This window comes from Anser brachyrhynchus (assembly GCF_964034855.1).
Source record: "Anser brachyrhynchus genome assembly, chromosome: Z".
NCBI classification, from domain to species: domain Eukaryota; kingdom Metazoa; phylum Chordata; class Aves; order Anseriformes; family Anatidae; genus Anser; species Anser brachyrhynchus.
Window position 1 is genome coordinate 37,185,161 of NC_137697.1, and position 25,804 is coordinate 37,210,964.

Consider the following 25,804-nt stretch of genomic DNA (forward strand, 5'->3'; position numbering starts at 1 on the left):
TCATGTTTATCTATGTATCTGTTGACACTGCAATGTGAATATCAAGGAATGTGTTATGTTGTCAGATAAGACTATGCAATTTTATATTTCTTAGCCATTTTACAGCACTATTTATCTATAAGTTGCCGAGAGTTGTGCAATCGAAAACTTTGAATTTTTGGTGATTTTGCATGTGAAAGCCAAGCAAACTTGTATGAAAAGAAACAAACAAAAACAACAGAATAATTATGCTACCTTTTTGTAGGATTTATTTAACTCTATGAAAGTGTCCAGGAAGGGTGAATGGATCCCAACGTTACATTTTGTTCCCTTTTTTATGCCAATAATGCTCTTTTTTTGTTGCACTTCTTCCTATCCCACAGCCCATTTCCACTCCCAAGTCTCCCCTTCTCTCTTCCTTAGTCAAATTATGGTGTCACTGTCTTGCATTTCTTTTGTTTCTCCCTGTCTGTAGCTATCTTAATGACTTGGACCGCATAGCAGATTCCACCTATCTGCCAACTCAGCAAGATGTGCTTAGAGTTCGAGTCCCAACAACAGGAATCATTGAATATCCATTCGACCTACAAAGCGTCATTTTCAGGTAGAAAAAAAGTTTCACAGGCATTTGCTTTGTTTTTGTTCTTTCCTCTTGCATTAATAATGGCACTATAAAATATTGGTTAAAATTGCACAAAAAAATGTTATTCTGTGCTTTTACAATTTGAGCTTGTCCATTTTATTTTCATGTCATTGTCCACATCTAATTAGCAGCTGATGTTAAAGATGTCAAAGGATGAAAGGATGTCATTCTTTTTCTGAAGACAGTTATTACTGATACAATGCCTATAATTCATCTTCTCAGTAAAATTTATCAAAGTCTTATTATGAATAAAAGCATGAAAATGCAATCATGTATCCTAATTCCTGTAAATTATGGAATGCAAAATTACCACTTGTGTAGTTGAGTATTAGCAGGAAATCACTCTCCTGGAGAGAAGTCATGTCTACTAGAGTGCAAGTGCTGATGCTTAAAAAATAATTATGGGATTACAATTGCACGTTAGGCGCCTAAGAGTTTAGTTACACTGAGACACAGGGCAATGTGAGAGTAAACTGCCAATAAATTTGAGTTTTTCTGCTGGCTATTAACAACTTCAGTAGATAAATTTGTATTCTGTATATACTCTTAAAATGGGTCATCTTTGGCAAACTGGGAATTTTGACACTGGTAATTTTTGGAGGGAAGAGGCAGACCACCAAAACTATTCTGTGCATGTGTGTTTTTGCTAAATATACAAAGTATATTTTCCATAATCATGACTCGGGTTTGTCAGACTTTAGCATCTCAGAAATTTGAAGGTTGTGAGACTCACAGTAATTTAAATACAGGAACACGTCAGACTGAGAACCAAACAGGATTACATGTTTACTTACAACAGATGCTATTAAACTTTAGTATCAATGGAAAAACCGTTAAGAAAACCAAACCAAACTGTGTTTTCAACTAAATTCTTTGTTGTTTTTGTTTTTGTATGTGCTTGTATGTTCATCTGTTATGGTATTCATGGAGTTTATGTGGATATTAATTTTGCAGAATGGTGGATGTAGGAGGCCAACGATCAGAAAGAAGAAAATGGATACATTGCTTTGAAAATGTCACATCTATCATGTTCCTAGTAGCTCTTAGTGAATATGATCAAGTGCTTGTGGAGTCAGACAATGAGGTAAGAAACCATTAGCAAGTACAAAGCACCAGTTTTGAAGAAAAAAATAATTTTACTTGTCCAGTCCCAGGTGTTTTCCAAATGCATCCATCCCTCAGCAGTCATGTACAACTACACATAATGGATTGAGAAGTACTGCAAAGATCTAGAGGTTAATCTTCAACTATGGGAAGGCTGAGCCACTCTGTGGGGTATTCAGTGAAACCTATCTGTTTTGTGTTGAAAGGGAGTACGGTTGAATAAAGAGAAATGTTTTTGGCTGTTTGTACAGTAGGTATTTACTAGCAGAGCCATAAAAATTGAGAGTAGAAATGAAGACAAAATTTATTGATTCTTTGCTAGAACAAACCCTACACTAGTAAAATTGATTCAGCTGACTTATAGCATAGACTGTATTGGCTTATATTTTCTAATTGTATGTTTTTTTCAAACAATAACAGAAATCAGAATGTGTTGGATGGGGACCTGTGAGCTGACGGGATAAAGCATACTAGTATTCAGTATTTCAAATGCAGTTTTACAGAGTAGTGAGGTTATTTGGTGGTGGGTTTTTTTGTTTGGTTGTTTTTTTCTTCTTTCCTGAGGGCTATTTTCAGTTACTCATCAAACTTCTATGAGTTACTGGCACTGTCCTATGCAAGTCTGTTAACACGTACTTAAAAAATTTAGATGAAAAAAATAAAATATTTTAAAGTCCTTCATGACTGATTTCACTGTTCAAGACAGTGACTGACATAGCAAAGTAAAAGAGGTGTCTCTGGACACTCTGGAGACATGTTTCTATGCTCAAATGTATTCAGTATTATTTTTATAATAAATTCTGAAAGCTTTTGCATGAATAGTCTTCCCATAAGAGAAAAATATTTTTATATTATTATTTATTTTTAAATATATATCAGCCATGTCATTTAAGGTTGAATTTACAAAAAGAGCTGGTCTTTAAATGGCTGGCTGACATTTTGTTACAACGATGTAATCAGCACCAACTTGATCTCTCGTAATTATGGAAGCTAAACATGTAGATAAAAAGACAACTAAGTCAGACTTGACTCACTTCAAGCCAAAACTGAAGTGTCTGGTTCTATCTTTTTTTCTGGTTTGCATTAGTCTTTTGTAGCCACAAAATCAACAAGGAAGTATCAAGCATTTTGATCATACAGGTCAAAATATATTGGAAATCACATAAAGAAAAATGAGTTATGATAATTTCCAAATTCTGTTATCGAACTGTCCAAAATAAATTCTGAAACTTTTTGGTGTTATCTCTTCCACCCACTGTGTTTTCATCCTTTTAAACAAATGGAAGCAACCATCCTTCTCATAAGGAAAGGCTTAACTGTGGTGTTCTATTACATTTATCCTCTTCTAGTTAGGTGGCTTGATAAAACCCTTGATTTTATATTTGGTCCAATAATGTCAATTTGCAGATCATGACATAGAGCATCTATACTGTTAAAGATGGGCTGAATCATTTGGAGTACACAATCTTGCTCTGTGTTCTTGTAAGGGTTCATATTCTGTGAATTGAATGGAACACACAAACTGAAGATCATGTTCTGTCTTGGGCTCTCTGATGCCTGAAGTGATGCCTCAAGTTGTGATAGCTTTTCTGTAACTACTTTTCAGCTGTTATGAAAACGGTCGTCTTACTCATAAAGCTGTTCTGATTTTTCAAGTTTTCACTTTTACCTTTGTGGAGGTAAAAGCTGCAAAACTCCTCTTCACCTTGAAGACAATTTTTGCACCTCACTGCTAAACAGTTTGTTTCTTATTAACAACAGTGGAAAACTTCTGAGCCTTTTTGCCTTTCAGTTTGAAATCTGCTCATAAGTTTAATTCATACCAGTTTTTGTTTGCAAGTCATGCATACCGGCCCCAGTAGCACATTCCAGCACCCTGAGGACTGTGTTATTCTAGTTCTGGGATGGATTCGGCCTGTCTTAAGCTGAGCACCTATCTGGACAGCTTAGTTCTGGCTTGCAGCAAGCTGTGGCCTGTCTAGACAAAAGTCAGTATACTAGAGCACTGCTATATTCCCTTCTTTATTCCTTTGCTGTACCTCCTGACATTCCAGCCCTAAAACACATAGGAGAATAATGGGTTTATTTATTCTGCATAAAGCAAAGTATAGTTTGTCTGAATGTGGGTATCGCAGAAATGTGGAAAGGTTTTAAAGACCAGTTCACACCTTGAATTAAGAAAGTTACAAAAATATTTTTAATTCTTTGTGGTATGACAAGCTCACTAGGGAAGTCAATAATTTAACTTGGATGCTCTGATTATCAACCAAGAGATACTTTTTCACACTCACTTCTGAATTGTGAAATGGCATTAAAATTTCAGCACCAAAGTGAGAGTGCCCTACTTTCTTCATATGTACAGCATCAGTGTGATACTACGCTAGAATCTAATCCTCCTTTGATCTGAGTGCCTTTTACTCAAATTAAAAGATCTGACTCAACAACTTGCAATGTTCTGCTACTCCCTTTGCATTGCTTTCATGGCCTGATTATACAGTATGTTTTTTGTAAGACTGCCTACTTTATTTTTCTAATTAGTCCACTGCATGTTATTGCCTGAAGTCTTTTTCCTTGTAGTATGTTTTACAAAGAAAACTATACTTTTTATCATCTGTTGGATTCTTTTTAGCTAATAAATTGTTTAATTAATCTCATTTTAATGTATAAACATAAATCTTAAGAATTATTGCCATTCAGTGCATGTGTGTTTGTATGACCCTTCATGATTATGAAACTGGTTTAGAGCCCTTAAGACTCAGATTTGTATTTCAAAATGTCATGCATGACAAACTCGTAGCTGTAAGTCATTTCTTCCCTTGTTTAGCTTGCTCAAGAGAAATACATTTGGATTATAAATCAGATGAGGCTACACTGAGTTGAGAGGCTTTGCTAGTGTCTCTCAAGGGCTTTTATTCACTTGGTATTTTTGGGAGTAAGTTGGGCACAGTTTCTGTCTTCATACCCTTGAAAGACTTAAGACTTCATAGTTCTGAGGAATAAAGCATACTCTGGAAGAGGAAATCATACATCGAAAATGAGACAAATGTTCAGACTGCCCGCCTTTCAAAACCCCATGTAGAATGGCACTTAATGGCATATGAAATTAGAAATTTTAAGAAGCTGCACTGCAGTGACAAAGACCTGCAGGTCAAAGAATTGGGGGCTTCAAACCTGAAGAAAAGCATGCATGGCTGCCCAATAGTATCATAACTGTGATTCCTCTGGCAGGCAATTCTCAAAAATAACATTATCTCTCCTTTCTTAAGTGTGTGTCTAGATTGTATATAACTAGGCATCTGATTTGATTCATTAATATAAAATATGAGAAATTGCTAAGGACAGTATATTTAAACACCTTTCAAAAATTTCAGATGATGTACAGTTTTGAAATGCTTCTGTCTTCTTAAATACATGTAAAAGAAGGGCTGTTGAAGTGTTCCAAATTCTGCCCTTAATAAAAGAGTAAGTCTGTCTAGATTCATTGGTGGAAATTAGGACAAAACTCAATCCAGAGGACATAATATACTAATTACATTAATAGTATTGTAAAATAAATTGTCCCTAAGTCTTATATGATGTGATGAAGGAGAACGTGTTACAAGTTGAAATGTCAGATGTATTTGACCTTTTCACTATTTAAGGAAAGACTGACAGAATTAGAAGTGAGATAAAAAGTGAAGGAATCAACTCTCTGATAAATATGTTTATGATGTAAAATGTCCTCTAGGTCAGGTTTTTGCTCTGCATTATATCAGCAGGTGTGGATAAATCTGCAGTTTTATCAAAAAGCACAGTTTAGAACTTTCCCATTTTAAAAATCAAGTTGTTTCTCTAAGTAAAGGATTTTTCGTAGATATAGGAAATTAATCCATATTCCAGGATAGGCTCCATTCAAATATGTACAGGTATCTCTTATAAACGTACTAAATCTCATGGTCTCTGAGCAATAAATACAGAAACAACTTTCAGCTTTGCAGGAGAACCAGTAACCACTTGAGAGGACTAGAGACAGTACTGTATAGTTTCAATATCTGGGTTCGTGGAAAAGAGATTTTCATAATCCTTGCAGAGTTTGTTAAGTACTTGGGGAAAAAATACATTTATTGATGTTTAGATATAATTTTCTTCCACATTAACATGCTAGAAGTCTAAGGTGTATATGAGTTTGTATAGCTTGTATAGGTTTTCGGTGGTTATGCAAGTGTGAGTTTTCAAGGTAGAGATCTTTCTTTTTCTGTATTCTCAGAGGAAAACAGAGAAGACACAATTTCCTCAGTCCAGCTAGATTAATGAATGAAACATGGATAAATTTATAATAAAATAATTGACATTTTGAGATTTTCTAAATTATCAAAAAGCAAAGGCTGTATTTTCAAGGTGTAATTGGAGAGTGCAAAGCTACAAAGGCATTGAATATCATAAAGTATTCACTGGTAGAAAAATAATTTGTAGGAATAACTGATCTGAGTATTACAAACATGCTTTGCCCAACATGAGCCGGGGAAAAAATACCAGATTTGGTCAAAGTTGATGCATTTTGGTTTAAAAAAATCACAGAAATGCAATTTTAAAATGTGAGTTTTCAACAAGTTTGGAGAAAAAAAAATGTTGCTAATATTTAAGATGAATATATTTTCCACCTTGACTTTCGAGTAAGGAATTTCACTAATGCCCAGCTTTATATATACGTAATATTTATCCTGTATATGTAGAAGTGCCATATATGTGCATCTCTGTGCCTTAGGAAAACAGTGGTTTCTCCTTTAATTTTTTTGTTAAGTAATTTATTTTCATTGATAAATGAAAGCACATATAAAAGAATGTTTTAAGTGTCACTCTCTTCATTAAAATATTAGCATTAATAAAACTTAAAAAATTGTATTTCATGGGAGGTTTATTTGCTGGGTTTTCACTGGCCTTGAATAACAAAGCAAATAGAACCAATCATCTTTATTGTTAAAGTCTATTTATACAGCCTGTCCAGACAGGTAATTTGTAACCTTCTGAAGGGTTATTTATGTAATCTGTTCTTGTTAGTTAAAACTGAAAAGAAGAAGAAAAGATTCTTTTCAAGTAGGGAACAGCTTTTTTTTTTTTAGTTCATGCCATTTCTTACTCTTTGCTGACATAAAAAGAGGGTGTGACTAGAACATTGTACCAATTCATCAGCTGTTAACAGATGACACTGACAAGCAGTACAGAAGTTCCATCTAGGCTTTCTGTTCTCGTCCGTGTACAATCTAGAGATGTACTTAAGAGACATGAATATGCTAGTTCTAAAGCTCATACTATATCTTAATAAATTGATGTAGCTGCACCTAAAATTGTTTCAACATAATAATGTGTGATTTAATTTCTCTTAAACCATTATTTCCTTCCCTTGCCTTTAATTATGAGTTGTCATCCAATTTTCATTAAAGTTTTATTGAAACTACCACCTCCTTCTAATTCATGTATTTATACATTTCATTATACATTACAGTTGAAATCTTGTTGAAATTTTTTGTAATATATGAGGCAAACTGAAATGACCTAAGGATTTTGAGTTTTTCAAAATCACAGCAAGAATTATTCCTTGGCTCAAGAAATTCTGGACCCATGCCTTCAGTGTATCCACACTCTAGGAGAGATGTTCAAACCTTGACTGAACGTGACTATGAGCAACCTGATCTAATCACAAAATCAGTCCTGCAGAGAGCAAGGACTTGGGCTAGCTGACTTCCACAGGTCCTTTCCAAGATGCATGTTCTTCTGTGACTTTGAGCTTAGAAGTTTTTTTTCTTTCTTTGGAGAGTGTCTTTGCAGTCATGCTGTAAGGTTTTCCCACAACTTCTTCAAAACCCTTAAACCTCTTTATGTTGTGTTGGATAAATGAATTAATGTGGTTACCTTCACAGTACTTAATTTACATTAAAGAACTGTTCTGCAGCTTTATCAGAAGTATCACGTGTATGAAGGCAGAACAGGGTGTTTAGAAAATATAGCTTCTGTACCTCTGCCACAAGTACAAATGGAAACCTAAGGAACAGAGGTTTTCTGTGCTTTAAGTACTGAATGAAAGCACTGTGCAAGGATGTCAGTTGTTTGGGTGGATGAAAAATCTTGTTTTTCTTAGGTTGTCCTAAGTAGAATGGATCAGTGGTGTTGCTTGGTTTGTTAAAAAAAATATTCCAGTTAAGGTCTAATATATTAAAACTACATGTAAATCTGAAACCTAGGATAGGTATTTTTAGTGTGAATTCATCTGTGTGTGTATACCAGTATGTAGATGCAGACATACTTGTTCGTGTTTCGATTCTGGACAAAATAAATCTGTAAAATAGAAGAGTATCCAAAGCCTCTAGATGGAACTTCTGTAGTGTTCATCAGTGTGATCTGTTAATGGATGACAAATGGGTACAGTGTGCCAGTCACACTTTCATTTAATGGGGGCCAAAAATAAGAATGGCATGAGGACACAGAGTTTAGAATACTTTCACTCTTTATGGAGGTAATTATCTGAAGAACATGTTTCATTTTTACATCGGAACTATCTTGCGGTTCACATTTGGGCATGTTTCCACTTTTCTTCCAGCACTTTGTGTTCCTTATTCACAAGCTAGTCCTACATGGCTTAGCACGAAGGCTGAAAGAAAACAACATTGAGATCAGAGCACTTATTTTTTTTCTGCATCATGAATAAACATAATACTTCAGTCTGTTTTTTCAACATTCAGCAATCCAGAACAATTGAGTATAGGACAGAGAAATAGTATGAACTCCCAGATAGAATTAAAATCCTCAAATGATCTTCAAAATTATTTAACAGTATTATTTCCATGGTAAATAAGATCTCCGGAACTCATTGTTTGTTTGGAAACTAGAGAAAACAACACATTAATCTTCTGTGCCAAAACTATTTGCTGTATGTATTGTATTTGTTCATGCGTGTTCTCACACATGCATATGTGTTACCTTTTTGGTTTTTGGATAGAGAACACTTTGAATGTAAAGTGTTAGTATTGAACATTTGCATATGTAAGGGCCAGAGCCTATTTGTCTTTGTTAAAGTGGTAGATCATAATGGAAATGGGAGGTTGAACATTCATGAGCGGTTTGCAGGTTTGCCAGAAATGCTGCTGGTAAATGTTGCTATTGGCAGCAATTGCTGGCAAAGAAGATTGTGATTTCTTTTGTTCAATAACCAGCATAAAAACTGACCAGAAAAGGAGCTTTATCAATGGCAATTTTATTTTTAAAAGATTTTCACCCATTTTTCTCGAAAGTACGTGGATATTCATGAAAAACTGCTTATACCAGCTGTCATGTCATTTCATCAAAGTCAATTTAAGATCCCTTTTTTTTTCATTAAAAACATGTTGATGACAATGTTTAGACTACAGTTTTGGGCCACTTTTTGGATCAATTTTATTTTGACAGTATTTCTGTGATTTGGTGGTTGTTGAACATGTTGATTTTGATGGATTTCACCTGTCATCTGATTCATCTGTCCCTCTGCTGGGTGCATGAGATTGCAATATATTTCCAAGGGCAATGCTGCAATTTCAAGTTCATGGAGCAGTTAGAGTTCTTCTCTCCCAGGTGATTTACAAGTACAGTTCTTAGTCTTCCCAGTCTTCTATCAGCAGCTTGTTTTTGTCAGGCTGGTTTGCAGAAAGATTTAGGGCAAGCAAATCAAATAGAGGAATTATTTGTGAGCTCTGTGTTTGAAGTATTCTCTTACTGTGTTTGAGTCATTCCTAAAAATATTTGTACGGTCAGTGTAGTCCTTTCTCAGATAGTCAGCTATAGCGGTATAACTTGAAGATTATGATTCACTGGTGGCAAAAATGAGGTGCTTCCATTTTTGATACTGTATTTACTTTTTTACATAGCTGAAGACTCTGTGCTGACCTCCCACTTCTGATTTCCTGTTATTTCCCAATTTTCATGTAGCAGCCCTATTAAATTTTTAGCCAAGCAATACACTGTAGGGTCTCCGTGTGCAGCCAGGCAGTTCTACTTAAATAAATGCTGGAAGCCATATTTGGAGAAGGGAGATATGACAAACTAACACAGAGTTTCCCACAAAAAAAAAAAAAAGGTAAAATAATAGAACACATTACCACGATACTGAACAACTTCTGAAATATTGTGATCTTTGAGTTGTTTTTTTTTTTTTTTCTGGTGCTTTCATGTGTCAGTATCTCCTTTTCTGCAGTTACCATCTCTGAATGCCCTATCACTAGAATAAACATTCCTTGTCAGCGTACAGTTGTCTATACAGTGCAAGCTGTTAATTTAAAAATGCTTATATGCCTCACCACCTTATCAATTCAATGAAATTCTGTCCCTCAAGATTTCTGAATTCCTAACTTTGTTATCAGATGCTACTTGAATTACTAGTTTTTAAGAAAACTTGTGATAACAGCGTTTTTTGCTCAGTATGTAACTTACAGTATGCCCACTAGATGCCACTCTAGACAATTATAAGGACATTTTTGAGTGAAATTCCACTACCGTTTCTGTATTGTTTTAGATTAATATTGTACATAGTCTTCTGTCAAAGCACTCTTTTTGTTGGCTGAGAAGTGCTGCTTTCTCTTCACTGGGTATCAGCGGGTATGGGCTTCTAAATGTTATTTTAGCCCTCTTCAGGTATTTTTTCAAGGATTTGACTTGTTACAACCAAGTGTTTATAAATTATACCAATTTTGTAATTTCAGAACTAATTGCATCTTTTTCCAGAGCAGTAAGTAACTAAGAATTTTTAAATAAATAATTCCAAACTAGAAATGAGTAATTTTAACATGAAAACCGAAAAACGGGATTAAAAAAAACTATGTGAAAGCAAATATATTTTTTTATCTATTTAAAAATGAGCAAATGTAAGAGTTTGCATTTTGATAAAAATGTGAGAAAACAGTTTGTATGTCTAGCTATATTTGTGTCAATGTTTCATTGTCATACAAAAATTTATTAGTATAAGACCTTTTGTATAGGAAGAGGTACATGGTAGAAAAATTTACTTAGATTTTATAAAGAGAAGTTTTTAGTCGTAAAAGTGGACATTCCTATGATTAATGAGTAAGTGCAGCCTTCTATCTTGGCATCTAATAAGGAAATGGAATAATTTTGTCCAAGATTATACAATCTGTTTATAGTTAACAAATTTCTCTTCACTTGTTGAGTCTGTCTGCTTTATTTTTTCTTCTGTGTTTCGTGATGGTGTTATTACATTGGATTGGTGACTGTGTCAGGTTGTGTGGAGAGTGATGGAAGAATTTTGTGCTGACATCTGTTTATCATAACAAGGAAAGTGGAGGTAACGACTGAGGATGTCAGTATGCCTCTGTTCAGTTGCATGCAGGTAAAGCATACAGACATAACAACAACAGGGAGGTTGCCTAGGCCAGCACATCTTGAGGGATGGTTAAAATAGTGATGGTGCTGCTCATGTTCCGTATGCCAGGTACATGCAAAGCCAGTGAGGCCACAGTGAGTGGTTGCTCATGTCAGAGAGCAGTTGCTGTGAAGGTTGTCATCACTGCTGAGAACGGCTGTCAGCTGCTGAGAAACACTTGCATCAGCTCCAGCTGCACACTTCTGTGCATTAGTTATTGGCAAGGTTCTTTCTGTAGGCTTTTCCGTTGAAACTGAAGTATGATTTTGCTGGAAGCCACTTGGTGAGGTAGAGCAGGCTTCTAAGTTCAGACCTAGTGTTTGATCAAACTATTAAATACTGCCTTCCCCCCACTGCTCCTGCCCTCTTTTCAAAATTCATACTGTCCAGCTCGGTTTGGCAGGGCTTCCTTTACGGGATGCATCTAATAGAAGGTCAGATCCTCAGTGCTGGCCTTTTTCTATATTCCTCATAATCCCATCCCTATTTCAAGTAAAAACACTGTATCATTAAACTGTTTCTTATGTAAGAAAAAGTATATTTTGTTAATGACCAGTGTTTTTCAGATACAGTGAGTAATTCAACAATTTTGTGTTGTCAAACATTCTTTAGTTAAACTGATTTAAAATAGTATGATAGTAATGTTGCGTATGTTTAATGAAGGAAATGTTGAGCATGCAGTGGTACAAGCTATTATTAGCAACAGAAAATTGGGAGAAATTTTAAGGAATGATCAGCAGTATTGTTGGAGAAATGACTTGTGTAACAAAAATAGTGTTATCTGCCATGAAGTCTGTAAAAGTTACTTTGCTCCTAGACATTGAATAAACAAAGGGATGAAAGACTGCAGAAGGCTAAGCAGAGATTGATGAGTCAAAAAATGAATATTTTGGGATTAATCCTTGAATCATTCTAAAATAAGATAGTAAAGCCATGTTAGAATATTTAGCCTGTTAAGATACATTAAGGACCTATCTTGCTTTATCTGCTCAAGCAGATAAAATCTACTTAAAAATCTCTAGGCCATCTTTCAATTACTGCAAAACATCTATGGGCTACACATCTGAGTGATAAAATAGCAAAACGTCTATTCATCATCCTTAATACAATTTCCTTCCATTTCCATGTGGAGTCACTGCAAAAGATTTATAAATGCAATTTCATGATCACATCAACTGTAGGGAAAGCTATGAACGGTCCAGGGCCCATGTCCTATGAAGACTGGGGGAGAGACCTTAACACATTCAGTCTGGTGAAGAGGAGGCTAATACTTGCCAGCAAATACTTGAAGAGTTGCAAGTGTGCCATGGAGCCAAGCTCTTCTAGGTAGACAATATAGCAAAAAGCAAAGGACACAAATGGTTGGGAGGTTCAGGTTGTTTATTAGGAAACACTTTTACCTTGAATGTCTATCAGTGGGAAAAGGAAAGCAGAGAAGTGGTGAAGCCTCTATCTGTAGAGGCTTTCAAGAGTGCTTGAGACAAAGCAATGACTGACCTGCTCCTGTGTTGCCAATAGCCTACATAAATAAAAAGCTGCAGTAGGTGAGCTCTGAATTTGCTTTCCAGCCAACATTTCAGGGTTGATACTCTGCTCCCATTTCAGAGGTGTTTCAGTTAGAAGATGTGTGAGAGCCACTGTGAGCAATTGCAGCTCTTTACATTTAAACAGATTAAGTATGTGCCTGTTACTCATTTGTGTTGTATGGTTCTTACTGGTATCAGCAAAGCAGCAGCATCCCTGCCAGTGTGTATGTACTTAGTCATGGTCTGTGTGTTCTCCTAGATTATAGGGGTAACTTCTGTCATCTTAACTGCACTGTTTATAGATGTAGACCTTACTCTGAAGCCATCCATGTAGCCAGACTCTGAATACGTATTGAGTAAGATCAGTAGTATTGTTATATGAAAAATTTGATTCTGGAATTGTAGATTGCTGTTACTAATTTTATGATGAGTAGATTCTGGTGAAACAAAGGCAAAATTCTTCTCCAAATATAGGTGTCTTAGTGTCTTAACACAGAGAATATGGGAGGTTCCCTCTTAGGAATAGATTCTTAGAAGGGAAAGAGCATATCACAGAATCACAGAATCGTCTAGGTTGGAAGAGACCTCCAATCATCTAGTCCAACCTCAGCCCTAACACTAACTAAAGTCCTCCACTAAACCATATCACTAAGAGCTACATCTAAACGTCTTTTAAAGACCTCCAGGGATGGTGACTCCACCACTTCCCTGGGCAGCCCATTCCAATGCCTAACAAGCCTTTCAGTAAAGAAGTTCTTCCTAACACCCAACCTAAACCTCCCCTGGTGCAACTTTAGCCCATTCCCCCTCGTCCTGTCACCAGGCACGTGGGAGAATAGACCAGCCCCCACCTCGCTACAGCCTCCTTTAAGGTACCTGTAGAGAGCGATGAGGTCTCCCCTGAGCCTCCTCTTCTCCAGGCTAAACAACCCCAGCTCCCTCAGCCGCTCCTCGTAAGACTTGTTCTCCAGACCCCTCACCAGCTTGGTCGCCCTTCTCTGGACTCGCTCGAGCACCTCGACGTCCTTCTTGTAGCAAGGGGCCCAAAACTGGACACAGTACTCGAGGTGTGGCCTCACCAGAGCCGAGTACAGGGGGACAATCACCTCCCTAGACCTGCTGGCCACACTGCTTCTTATGCAAGCCAGGATGCTGTTGGCCTTCTTGGCCACCTGAGCACACTGCTGGCTCATATTCAGCCGACTATCAACCACTACTCCCAGGTCCTTCTCTGCCAGGCAGCTTTCCAACCACTCATCTCCCAGCCTGTAGCTCTGCTTGGGGTTGTTATGCCCCAGATGCAGGACCCGGCACTTGGCCTTGTTGAACTTCATACAGTTGGCCTCAGCCCATCGTTCCAGCCTATCCAGATCCTCCTGCAGAGCCTTCCTTCTATATGATAGAAGTAGAAGAGCATATAATGGTATTTTCCTTTAGACGTTTTCCTAACAGCATGTGGGATCATGATCTTATGCTTAATGTTAAGCAAAGGAGTGGCTTTGCTGAATCCATGTTCTTTACATGTTAATAACGTAAGAACTTAATTCTTCTCATAATTTTTGCCTTCAGGGCTTGTGTTGGATATTGTTCAGCTACCCCCACAAATATTGACTGCACTTGATATTGATTGTAACTATGCTGAGTTGTTTAGTGGCATGTTTAACAAAAGCAATCCTTAATTTCCAAATACAGTATTTTCCTAGAAAGTCCATCACTTTCCATTAATATTTAAGCTATAATATTAAATCTGTGGGTTTTGTTGTTGTTGTTGTTGTCCATTTGCTTTCTTTGAAGCTTCCTGACTCTCCTCTGTTAAAACAGAAACTATGAAACTGTTTGCTAACGGTTTAATTCAGTATTTGGATTGGAAGGAAGAGGTCAATCTTTTTTTGTAATGATAAATATTAATTTCAAGTTTACAGTGCTGGCAGTTGGGACAGTTTTTGAAAAGTGTGGGGAGTTTAACGTGTATTTAATGAGATTCTCTCTACCTTCCTCTTAAGGACAGAAAAAAGGAAAGAGCCATTGAGATTTCCCATAATTCAGGCAATTAGTAAGCATTTTTATTTACTTTCTAAGAAAGGGCTCAGTTTTGGGAAGACAACGCACCTGAATAGGGGAATTACTGGGAGGGAACAGAAGAGTTAGACTCCTTACTTTCATTCGTTACAACTACACACCAAGAGAAGACATACGGTCAACATACAATGAGTGCCTGTCTTTTCTTCAGAGAAGACACATTAGGTCTTTACAGTGCTTAAGTACTTAAGTACTTTGTTTTATCACACCTTGATAATAGTGTCCATCCTGTGAGTTCAGTTTGTGGCACCAAGAAGACAGAAAAAAGAATAAGTGGTTTTGTTAGTTAGTTTTTTGTTTGTTTGTTTGTTTAAGTGAATATAAATTTAGGACATATGTTACTGGCTTTTTTCCCCTCTTCTGAGTCCCTTTGGGTTCTCAAACACAATATTTTTAGTAGGTCTATGGTTAATACAGGTAAAAAAAAAAAACGGCAACATCAGAAAAGAACAGAGTTGACATAATTCATTTATGTATTTTTTGAAAAAAAAAATCCTTGGTTTGATCTTTAGATGTCTAAGTTATGATGTTAATGTAACATCACTGCAATAACTGCTATGTAGTTTACAATGCTGTCAGACATACCTGACACTTTTCACTCAGAGGATCCCCATGGACATTACAGATGCTAAAACAAGCAAGAGCTGTAGAAGACAATAATTGTATTACACCAGTTTATACAACTATTAGAGACAACAGACAAGCTCATGGACAATTCCTTCATTACATTATTCCATCTAAGATTTATCATTCCCTCCAGTGAAATAACATTGACTGCAGCGGTTATTTAGTAACTTATTCATAAAGTTATGAATGTCATGAAATGAACTAAAATGAAATTTTCTTAACTAACATATTTACGAAGCTTTGCAAGATACTCTTGTTAACTACGTGAAAGATGTGAAATCTGCATTTACAGATCTGTCCTCTTGATGTTCTAGTGGTACTGTCTTATGTGTCTTTTGTGAGGGTATAGATGACTGCAGAACATTGCAATGAGACTTACAATCAGAGAAGATAACTAGTGATAGCTAAAGTGTCGTTCCCCACCCCCACCCCGTTGCAGGGTAGATCATAATATTGAGTGATACTTTTCTCGGGAAGGATCAAGGAAATTCATGAACCTGTCAATATCAAAAAGAGTGATCTTTTTCTTGACTGATTTGGACAGCTTATGCCCCTTAGCAACTCTTTAGAAAATGTTTCTGCAGCCTTCCAGATATCTTAATTGCTGCTGTGTGCTTCATTCAAGATGCTGTAAGGGCTTTTCTGTAATGATGTACACTCTGAAATAATACCATAAGAATTGTACTATAAGAATTCATTCTACTTCAGTGGGCTCTTTCAATGCAGTTTGCATTTTTAATCATTTTTCATTCCCAAAATTCTCTGACCTCCTGTTGATTTTGTTTTGGACTGGATAATTTAATGCAAACTCAGCAAGGGCAGCAATCTACTGGTGTTGCCTCTTTAAAGTGTACTCTCCCAGATTCAGTCATAGATTCATATTTAGCATGGCTCTTCCTGGAAATGCATTTAACTGGATGAATTTTGGAGACAAGCAGCTTCTTTAGAAATGAAGCTTGTGATTGTACTAATGAATACAGTGAAGTGAAGGAGGCTGGGATAATCTGGTACTATTACACTGATTTCAGTTACTGCCATCCTGAACTATGTATTTTTCTAAAGCAGTTCAACCTTCTTTCCATTTTGTTAGATTACACTTACAGACCACTTCTGTAAATGATTTCTCAAGGCTGTAATTATTTCCTTTAATATAAACATTAATTACATTTATTATTTTTACTATTTGGCATCTCTTTTACACTGCCTTCGTAGTAGGGAGTCTCCTTTTTTGGCAGGATTGGTTTTAAATTAATGGAACTCTCTTTGAAATCATAGAAACCTGCTTCACCTCTGATCTGTTTGTCAGGTGGTATCTTTACTAAATCAAGGAGAGGTTTAAATAAGATGCCTCAAATCAAGTCCAAAGGGACTTTAGATAAATTTATAAATTTGTAATAGCAAAAAAAAAAAAAGAAAGAAAGAAAGAAAAAAAAAGAGTATGTGGAATTCATATTATAAAGGATTCATACTTAACAAATAAATAAAGGTATAATCTTTACATTGAAGACAACATTTGTTGTTTATTATGCCTGTCCTCTGGTATCTTCATGATACAGAACACTTACAGAGTTAATGTAGCTGGATTAGATGCCAGAAATTGTTTTAGGCATGATATCATTGTAGTTTTAGTCTGCATGCCTTTTCTATTTCATCTTGTTTGGCATCCCTTTCAAACAGAAAATGAAAATGTGCTCTGTGTCTAATAACCATTTATGCAAAACACAGTTTTCTTAGCTCTCCTGGGAGAAGTGTCATAAGTTTATCAAAGCTCATTTATTTTATCTTTGCAATTCTGTATTATGTATATGGAAAAAAATCAAAATTACAGTTTGAAATGCTGCAGCACTTATGAAGGTTTGTTTTTTGTAGAGGGGGAATGCTTACTCTAGAAGAGCAATTTCTTTGTGTTTTCTATGCACTTTTCTTACTGAGAAGTTTTCAATAGCTGATAAATTTATTGTGAAATAACATTGCTAATCAAGTCATGAAGCCTTTTCACTATCTGAGTGTCACATTAGAAGATACCAAGTGCTGATTAGTTCAGGTAAATATATAGAATTGAAACAGCAGTTTATAGGTTTACATTTCCTTATATTTTTCATAAGGCTATGAAAGTGAAAACTGATCCTGTGGTGTTCCCATTACCTCTCTATAAGCGTTTATGTAGACAAGAAATCCATACAGAATATGAGAAGTCTGATTAACAATAAATAGAAGGATTTAAGTTTTATGCTCAGCTCTACTGATATTTCAGTTTTTCTCCTCTCTGAATGAAATCCTGGCACGGTTGAAATCAGTGTGACTCATAAGACCTGACTGGAAGAAAGCAAAGATTTCACTCCTCTGTGTTAACTATTCAATCTATACATTTCACTATCCATTTTCATCCATCACTGCAGCATGCTGTAAAATTTTATGGATTGTCTGAATTTTCTGACAGATTGTTCCCTGGCTGAACAAAAGCAGAATCTGCAGCCTTCTTGTTGGTGGTGAAACTGTTCTTTTGAGAGAGCAGCTCCGTTAAATAATAGTAATAAAAAAGAGGAAGTTAATTCCTGGTTTTCAACTTGCTTTGTTCTGACTCTGACATCAGCCACATGATGTCAGCCTAACCTTTTCAAAATTATATCAAATCATAATTAATTTTACCATGTCAGAAAATCATTACAAATAGAAATGTAGGCTTTGCTTACATTTCAGCTATAACAAAAAGTGCAGTTAAGGAACAGTTAGGCAGTAAAATAAAGGCTAACCCAATGATGTTAGAAACAAATTTACCAATTCACATTAAGTTTTTATTATAAGCCTTTGACATACAGGACGTGTTCTCAGAACTAATTACTAGCAAGTGTATTAAAGCTGATCTTTCTATGAATTAAATGTACTCTGCATTTGGAGTTCAGAAATGTCTTGTAAAATAAGTAATGTTTGTAAACCTCGAATTTGTTGATATATCTTGTTTTGGTATACTTGTCCCTTCCATGAATCACATGCATTTCAATACCCAAAAGCTCGTTAGCTGGTCATAACTATGCATATTCAGACTTTACATCTGTATCTGTTCTGGCATTCACATTCGTGGCCTGTGTTTTAAGAATACTTATGCTTGCTGAGTTGACTTTGCAAAAGGAAAATACCTGCATATTTAATTACCTGCTTACTTGTCAGTTGTAGCTGAATCACTTAAACCATCCATTTTGTTAGGAAGGTGCAAAATGGATCTGTTACCAACTAAAATGAGATTGCACGAGTTGATTTCAAATTGTTTGTTGTTTTTGGTTTTATTATTTTATTGACCATTTAAATTCCTCTCTTTTTTGTTGCAGAATCGAATGGAAGAAAGCAAAGCGCTCTTTCGGACAATTATCACATATCCATGGTTCCAGAACTCTTCAGTTATTCTGTTCTTAAATAAGAAAGATCTCTTAGAGGAGAAAATTATGTACTCCCATCTAGTTGATTATTTTCCAGAGTATGATGGTAAGTATAATGACATCAGAGCTCATGCTGTGTTTATACTGACAAAATGTCATAGTCTTGTCCAAATGGTAGACAGATAGATCTGTTGAGATGTTTTGCTCTTTAACAACAAAAAAAAAAGAAAAAAAAAAAAAAGGGAAAAAAAGTGCTTTAGAGTTTTCAATCATGGAATTTTTTAAAATGCAATTGAAGTTCTGTGGGATTTTTTAGATTGCTAGGATTTAATTTTGTATTGTTATTAATTGTGGGTAGGATGGCAGTACATTTCATGGGAAATGGTTAATGTTCAAGTAAGTATTATCACATTAGCAATGGACAAAATTCTGTTTGTTCTCATACGTTGGAGTGAGCATTGGAACTGAAGTATAAAAGCTGAAGCTAAAGTATAAAAATAAGTGAAAATGTATTCCTCATTTTCATTTATTGTCTGGCATACTCTCTTTTTGAAGTTTGGTTTTGTTTAAAGCTGGTTTTGTTCAAAGCAGTGTTACAAGCTCTCTGGTAACACTAGTTACCAGAAACTGGAAACTAGTATCACTCTTTGTAACCTTTTATTGTACCTTTTTTAAAAAAACTTTTTTTGATACTAATTTTACATCACTTATGTGAAGTTCTAATGTGCTTTCTCAGAAAAAATACATAGATCATAAATAAATCATAATAAAACAGAGAAATAAAACTTTCAGAGAGTTCTCTTGATGTAGACAGCTAAGTTAAGTGAGTGGAGGCCTTCAAAACAAACAAAATCAAATTCATATGATAAAAGGACTGAAAACTAAACGCCCTTCTTTTTTTTTTAAAAAAATAAATCTCTTTTTTCCCACCAGGGAGTGGACAGCAGTTTTGAAAGCTGAATAAAAGATTATCTCTCATGTTAAAAATTGGAGAGTAATAATAGGAAAAATTTACAACTTTGTTTTCCTGTTTCAGGGAAAGTTATCTGTTCACAGCAAACAGCCTGCAGGATCAGATTGCATTATTCTCAAGTGAGTTTAGTTTCATGGTGCAGAAGAGAACTAGCAGTTAAATAGAAAAGATTCTCATTGGTGCAAGTTTATGTCATATTCACAAGTTCCCTAGATGACATCCTGGAATATGAGAAGACTACAGGCCATTCTGTTATCACCACTTAGAAGGAGATAACATCTGTGTTAGATATGTGTCCAGAAAACACAGACAAAACTCAACCACTCATTTCAGTTCAACCCAATTTCTCCTGCCTTTTGCTATGGGTGATGGAAAAAAGGGTTTATGAAGAGCTTTCCATAAAGGTGGAACTGTTGGAATGCAGACCTGGAAGTCTTGAAGTGTCTTTGTCTCTTAATTCTGCAGATCTTGCTGGACAAGGTTATGGTTTGATCTGATATCTTCTGGTGGCAAAGTGGAGTTACAGTCAAAGGCTTGCAGGTCACAGTGTGGTGTCCTCCACTGTCCCAGTACACTGTGAATGTGAGTGGTGGGCAAGTTTGAGGAAGTGATCAGAATTAGATATTTTTCAGTTGGATCACTTCTCCCTTCTGTTTTCCCATTTAACAGCAGAGTGGTGAAGGTAGCATAGGGATGAGAACTGCAAGCCAGGATGGCAAATTGAACTGTTTTAAATTACTCTAAGCGGTTTTGTTAGGCAGTACTGGAAGCATTGAAATGAGTACTGAGACATGCTCAAGTGTCAGTGTATCACATGAAGTCATCCTTTCACAGCTAGTACTAGTAGGCTTGACTTACAGAAGGAATGAAGAGGTGGGAGAGGAAACAAAGACAAAAAGGGACATACTTGGGAGCAAAGTGAGAAACATTGATGCAGTACTTCTTGCATAGTGTTGTACACTCATAGTCTTGAGTATGTCATGCAGAGACTGTAGCAGACAAGAAAACTGATTTATATGGCAATTACTTTCAAAGTCTCCATGTTATTTAGATCATAACCACTTAGCAGTATAAATCTAACATCCTGTTTCTTTCTAAAGTCCTGAGGCAGTAATCTTTCTTTTTAAACCTCAATTTTCCATGCTTGAACTGTAGTAAAGTAAAAAATTTAAATTATATTATATCATCAGCACAGGTGTCATCAGGTTAGCAAATGATTAAAGGCTTTGTATAGTTCAGAAGATTTTAAGAGACAGACAGTGTCTAGCTACTGCAAAACTGCATTAACAAAATTCTAGAAAGTTGATTAGAATTATAAATGGTTTATTTTGAAGAAATCATTGTCTTTGAAAGTCTAAGAGTTTCTTAATAAATTTGGTATATTTGTAGTGTGAACAGTTGCTGCTGTTACTTTTGAGCCTGGGTGACCAAGCTAGAGTCCAGTTTGTGTAGAAGCTGTAAAAATGTTGAAAAGTCCTCCGCCCTGTCTTAGAGAGCTTACAAATCTGTGTACATGCCTAAGTTTTAGAAAATGGGTAGTCTGTATATGTTTATTTATATATATATATGTTCATGTGGATATATCCATATATTCAGAAGGATTTGCAGCTGATAGATACTGGGGAGCATGTGATTTCTCTTCCATGTTTTTGCTACCTAATTTTTATGAAGTTACCCACATTAGAAACGTTTGCAGTTGTAAGCTTGAAGTATTAAAAATAAATTTTATTATCCAGTTACTGAAAAATACATGTGTACTTGGTAACTCCCTAAAGTAAAGATTTCATAAGTACTGAAGGACAGAGTTATATGTAACAGCAGAACGCAGGTATTTATATTGCCATGTAACGAGACCGGGACTAATGAGAAGAATAAGAGGAGGAGACAGCACAGAAAACATAGATATTCTGTAGAAACCTGCATTCCAGAAACAGGGGAGCAAGGGAGTAATGCCCTATGAAAATTGCATTGGAATAGAATTGCAGCACAGGAGAACAACAGCTATCATTCTTGCTCCTGCTCTGCTCGTTGGGCTGTGAATATGAATGAATCTTCACTGTGCTACGCTGGAAGTCACTATTTTACCTTCTGTCCTGTGTAAAACTAAACATGGGGTTTGGTTGCATAGAGTCTGCATCCTTCTCAGAATTACAACTTTAATATAGATGAAATAGGTTCGTTCTTGTAATTTAGACAGCAGTTGAATTGTTAGAACATGAACTTTTTGCTGTTGAACAGCTTCAGCTGGAGAGCATGTGTATTTTATTATCTCTAATGTAAATGAGGTTCTGTTGATGACAGTGTCATACCAGTTGAGGATACAGCTTCATTGTGTTACCTATTGAAATCGTCATACAACAAATACATTTTGCAGTGCTAAAAGAACTTAAGTGTAATTTAAAATAGTAGGTGTATACTGAAACTCGCCAATTCTGTTAAAGTTTTTAAGGATTTATTTTAGGGATTTCATCATTCTTTTATTCATTCTGTGTGGTTATAAACCACCCATTTCATCACTCCATTTTAAAAGTTATCTTAAGAAAGAAAGATGATCCACAGGAAAAATAAAACTCTGATGTGATAGCTCTGATGTGATGAACTTCTGGAATTCCCTTCTGTCTTTATTTTTAACAGTTCCTTCACAGAGGAAAGTAGCCAGTATATGATAGCATTTATTTGTAAAAGGTTTCCATTCTCCTCTTACGTGAGGATCACAGACTGAGTCTTTCTTCCATATTCTGCTCCAAATAGTTCACTGTTAAAGAAGTTCAAATATTGAATTGACTGTAAGGAAACTAATTTTCTCTTCCTTATTAAAAGGACCACAGCGGGATGCACAAGCAGCACGAGAGTTCATCCTGAAGATGTTCGTAGACCTGAATCCAGACAGTGACAAAATTATCTACTCCCACTTCACATGCGCTACAGACACAGAGAATATCCGCTTCGTCTTTGCTGCTGTCAAGGACACGATCCTTCAGTTAAACCTGAAGGAGTACAACCTGGTCTAACTGTGCCTACAAGGCCCTCCAGAACCAACTTTGTGTGATTGAAGATACACAAGAGGGACTGTATTATCTGTGAAAACAATTTGCATAATACTAATTTATTGTTGGCCTGGACTCTGTGAATGTCCACAGAGTTTGTAGTTAATATTATGATTTTATTTAAACTATTTGGAGGAAAACCAAAAGATGCTGAAGTACATTCACAGCACATTTCCTCATTTTTTAGGCAAAACCTTGTGACTCAATGTGTTTTAAATTCTCAGTCATACACTTACAAAGGATAGCAGATTTTTGCTATTGAAGCAAAATCAAGCTGATTTCCTGTTTCCCTGACCCTCTCTCTCTCCCTCCTTCCCCTTCTTCTTTATCTTTTTAAAGGTACAATGGCCTTTTTTCCCAGTTACGTTCCTGGGTAAAATATTTTCTGTTGAGTGATTTGGTCAGGAAAATGCTATCAGCAGAATTTAAGTCATCAGTCCATTCTAATTTTACAGTATGTACTTTCTCTGAAGGATCAAAAGTATTGATACTGTGATTTTTAAATTCTTGACATGGGTGTTTTCGTTCTGTCTTCACTTTTGGGACTACAATATTGGAATTTCAAAATAGATTTATAGTTGCGTATGGATACTAAATTTAATCATTTTCACATTTTGGAAAGATGCACAGAAGACAGTAATGAAATAATTAAGACACAACCTAGGATGTACATGGAATACGATAGAATCTCTTTTTAATTGCCATGTGCCATTTTTTCTCTCTTTTATTCACAAATGCCAAACAGAAATGTCATAGACACTACATTTTCCCCAGTGGCTACAGCCTGAAACAGTGTTTTTGTTTCTTTTTTCTTTCTTCAGTTGTGTGTTTTTTTCTTAAGTTAGAGCTTTTTAATTTTTTTCCACAGTAGAAAAATTATTTTTATTGTATAAAATTAATGTTGCCAAATCTGGCTTTTTATAAAATCAATACTCTTAAAACATAAGATACCGATTGAAATGCCAAACTGATGGGTTGGGAACTGACCTGATTGAGTCAACTGCCAAACATTTTCAGCTCCTTGTTCCCTTTTTTGGAAAGCATTCCATTTGCAAATGCCAAAAACAACAGTGTGAGTGAATACGCTACAAGGTGCACCATGCACATGCATATGGTCTACTATTTTAAAGACAGTTTAAATCTCTCTTTATGTCAGGTATGGCATGAGATTGGTTTCTGTAATAATATCAAGGCACATTTAGTTGTACAACAAGAAATTATTGATGAGAGATCACAACAGGGAACCTTTCCTGATAAGGTTGCTTGTTAACTGATTCATAGACATTCGATAGGCTTTCATCAAAATAGCCTCTCTCGATGTTCTTTAGAAAAGATTTATTAATGTAAATGAAACAGTGAGAAAATCATTCTTGAAATTTTAATGTGCAATTTTTTAACAACAAAAATGCAGCACACATTGATGAGCCTTTATTCTGCAGCTTAAGTTGAAAGGTGTTTTTTGACCAGGTGCATGATTGCTAGCAAGCTACAGAAGACTCAGAGGTCAGACATATAATTAGATTGAATATCTGCAATGCCAATTAGCACTAGAGTGCACTTAACACAGAAATTGCTGCCTTATAGCAGCGTATGGGAGGTGGAAAAAAGAATGGCTTATTAGTTGATTACCAAAGTTAACAATAAATACTAATGAGATGTTTTTCATCTTTAACCCTCCCAACTCCAAAACAAAAATAATAAGAACAGTTGCTATTTTTTGCTCCCTCATAAAACACCTTGTAATTTAAAACTGGTTGTAGGTATAGTGCAATTATGAATGCTATAATCATTGTACATACATCTATATATATATATGGCAGCATCCATATTGGCTTTGTAATCATTAATTTTTGGCAAATTGAATGTGCTGTATTGATATGTATCTATGTAATTGTATTGTATGTCTTATAGCTAATTCACATTTTAAATAATGTTATTTTATTTACTTTTTTAAGAGAGAAGAATGTAAATTTTGTCAGTTTATTTCTGACTAGGGATTTGTTGTTGTTTTTTATTTACAAAACAAAAAAATACTATAGTACAGAGTGGTACTAGCATCGTGCTGTATAAAATCATTTGCACATTCCTGAGTAGAAGTAAATTGGAGACACCCAGACAGAGGCCATTCGTATTTGAAACTGCTTAAAGCTTGTCAGGGCTTTATACAGATTTAGAAACAGTTTTATTAGAAGAACTTAAGCCGTTATATATAGGATTGGAACGTAAGCTCTTAAATACAAATTTAATTTATTTTTGGCAGATTTTCATTAGATTACTTTTACCTTTCTAAGAGTTTTTTGTTAGAAAAGTGAATTAGAGATGATTCAAGCCATTGCACATAAGTAATAGTGGGTACATGCTGTTTCCCTGAAAAAAAAAAAAAAACAGATCAATTATACAGTATTTCAGAAATTCCATAAACTTTAGATATAACAACAACAACCAAAAAGTCACTATTGTTGTTAAGAATTATAAGTTGTTAAAGCATTTTAATTAATAAAGCTAAAGCAGATAGATGTAGGTTATAAAAAATGACACTGACATTTAAATAGGTGATCAGAACAGTTAGTCTTATATACGGCATTACAAATTCGTCCTGGTCTTGCTGTAAATGCAACAGAGCTTCTTATTTTACAGTTCCATTGTTGATAATATCCCTTCTTTTACCTGGGAATACATTGGCCATGCTGGTGTCAGTGATATAAATAAAACTGTAGCCAGAAAAAAAAGAAAAAAAAAAAAAAGAAAAAAGCCAGTGGTGTCTAACAAAGGTATGGTTTGGCGGAGCTTCTTTTTGTTTTGTTTTGATTTTTGTTATGGGATATTGGGTGTGGGAGAAGGAAATGTGGTTCTAAGTTTTGTATAAAAAACAAAAGTTTACTCATGCTTTATAGTTATATTGTGATTGCAAAAGTTTTCAAGAGTGTGTGCCACTAGGCTACTTCTGGTATATTTTAGGTAAGTTGAACCTGTGGCAGTGTTTAGATCATTTGAGCATGTTCTGAAAATAAAAAAAAAAAAAGAAAAAAAAAAACCAGCATGCCAAGGCAAGCTTTACATGAATCACCTA

The 25,804-nt window shown here is 35.4% G+C and overlaps 1 protein-coding gene across 1 annotated transcript in view; it reads left to right on the forward strand.

Annotated features, from left to right (window-relative positions):
- Nucleotides 1-25,768, forward strand: part of LOC308185958 (guanine nucleotide-binding protein G(q) subunit alpha) — a 131,999-nt gene extending 106,231 nt beyond the window's left edge. The window contains exons 4-7 of the mRNA XM_080574720.1: nt 455-583; nt 1,577-1,706; nt 18,667-18,820; nt 22,508-25,768. Of these exons, the coding sequence (XP_080430846.1) occupies nt 455-583; nt 1,577-1,706; nt 18,667-18,820; nt 22,508-22,698 (604 nt within the window). The 3' untranslated portion in view covers nt 22,699-25,768. The remainder of the gene's footprint in view (nt 1-454; nt 584-1,576; nt 1,707-18,666; nt 18,821-22,507) is intronic.
- Nucleotides 25,769-25,804: the final 36 nt, after the last annotated feature.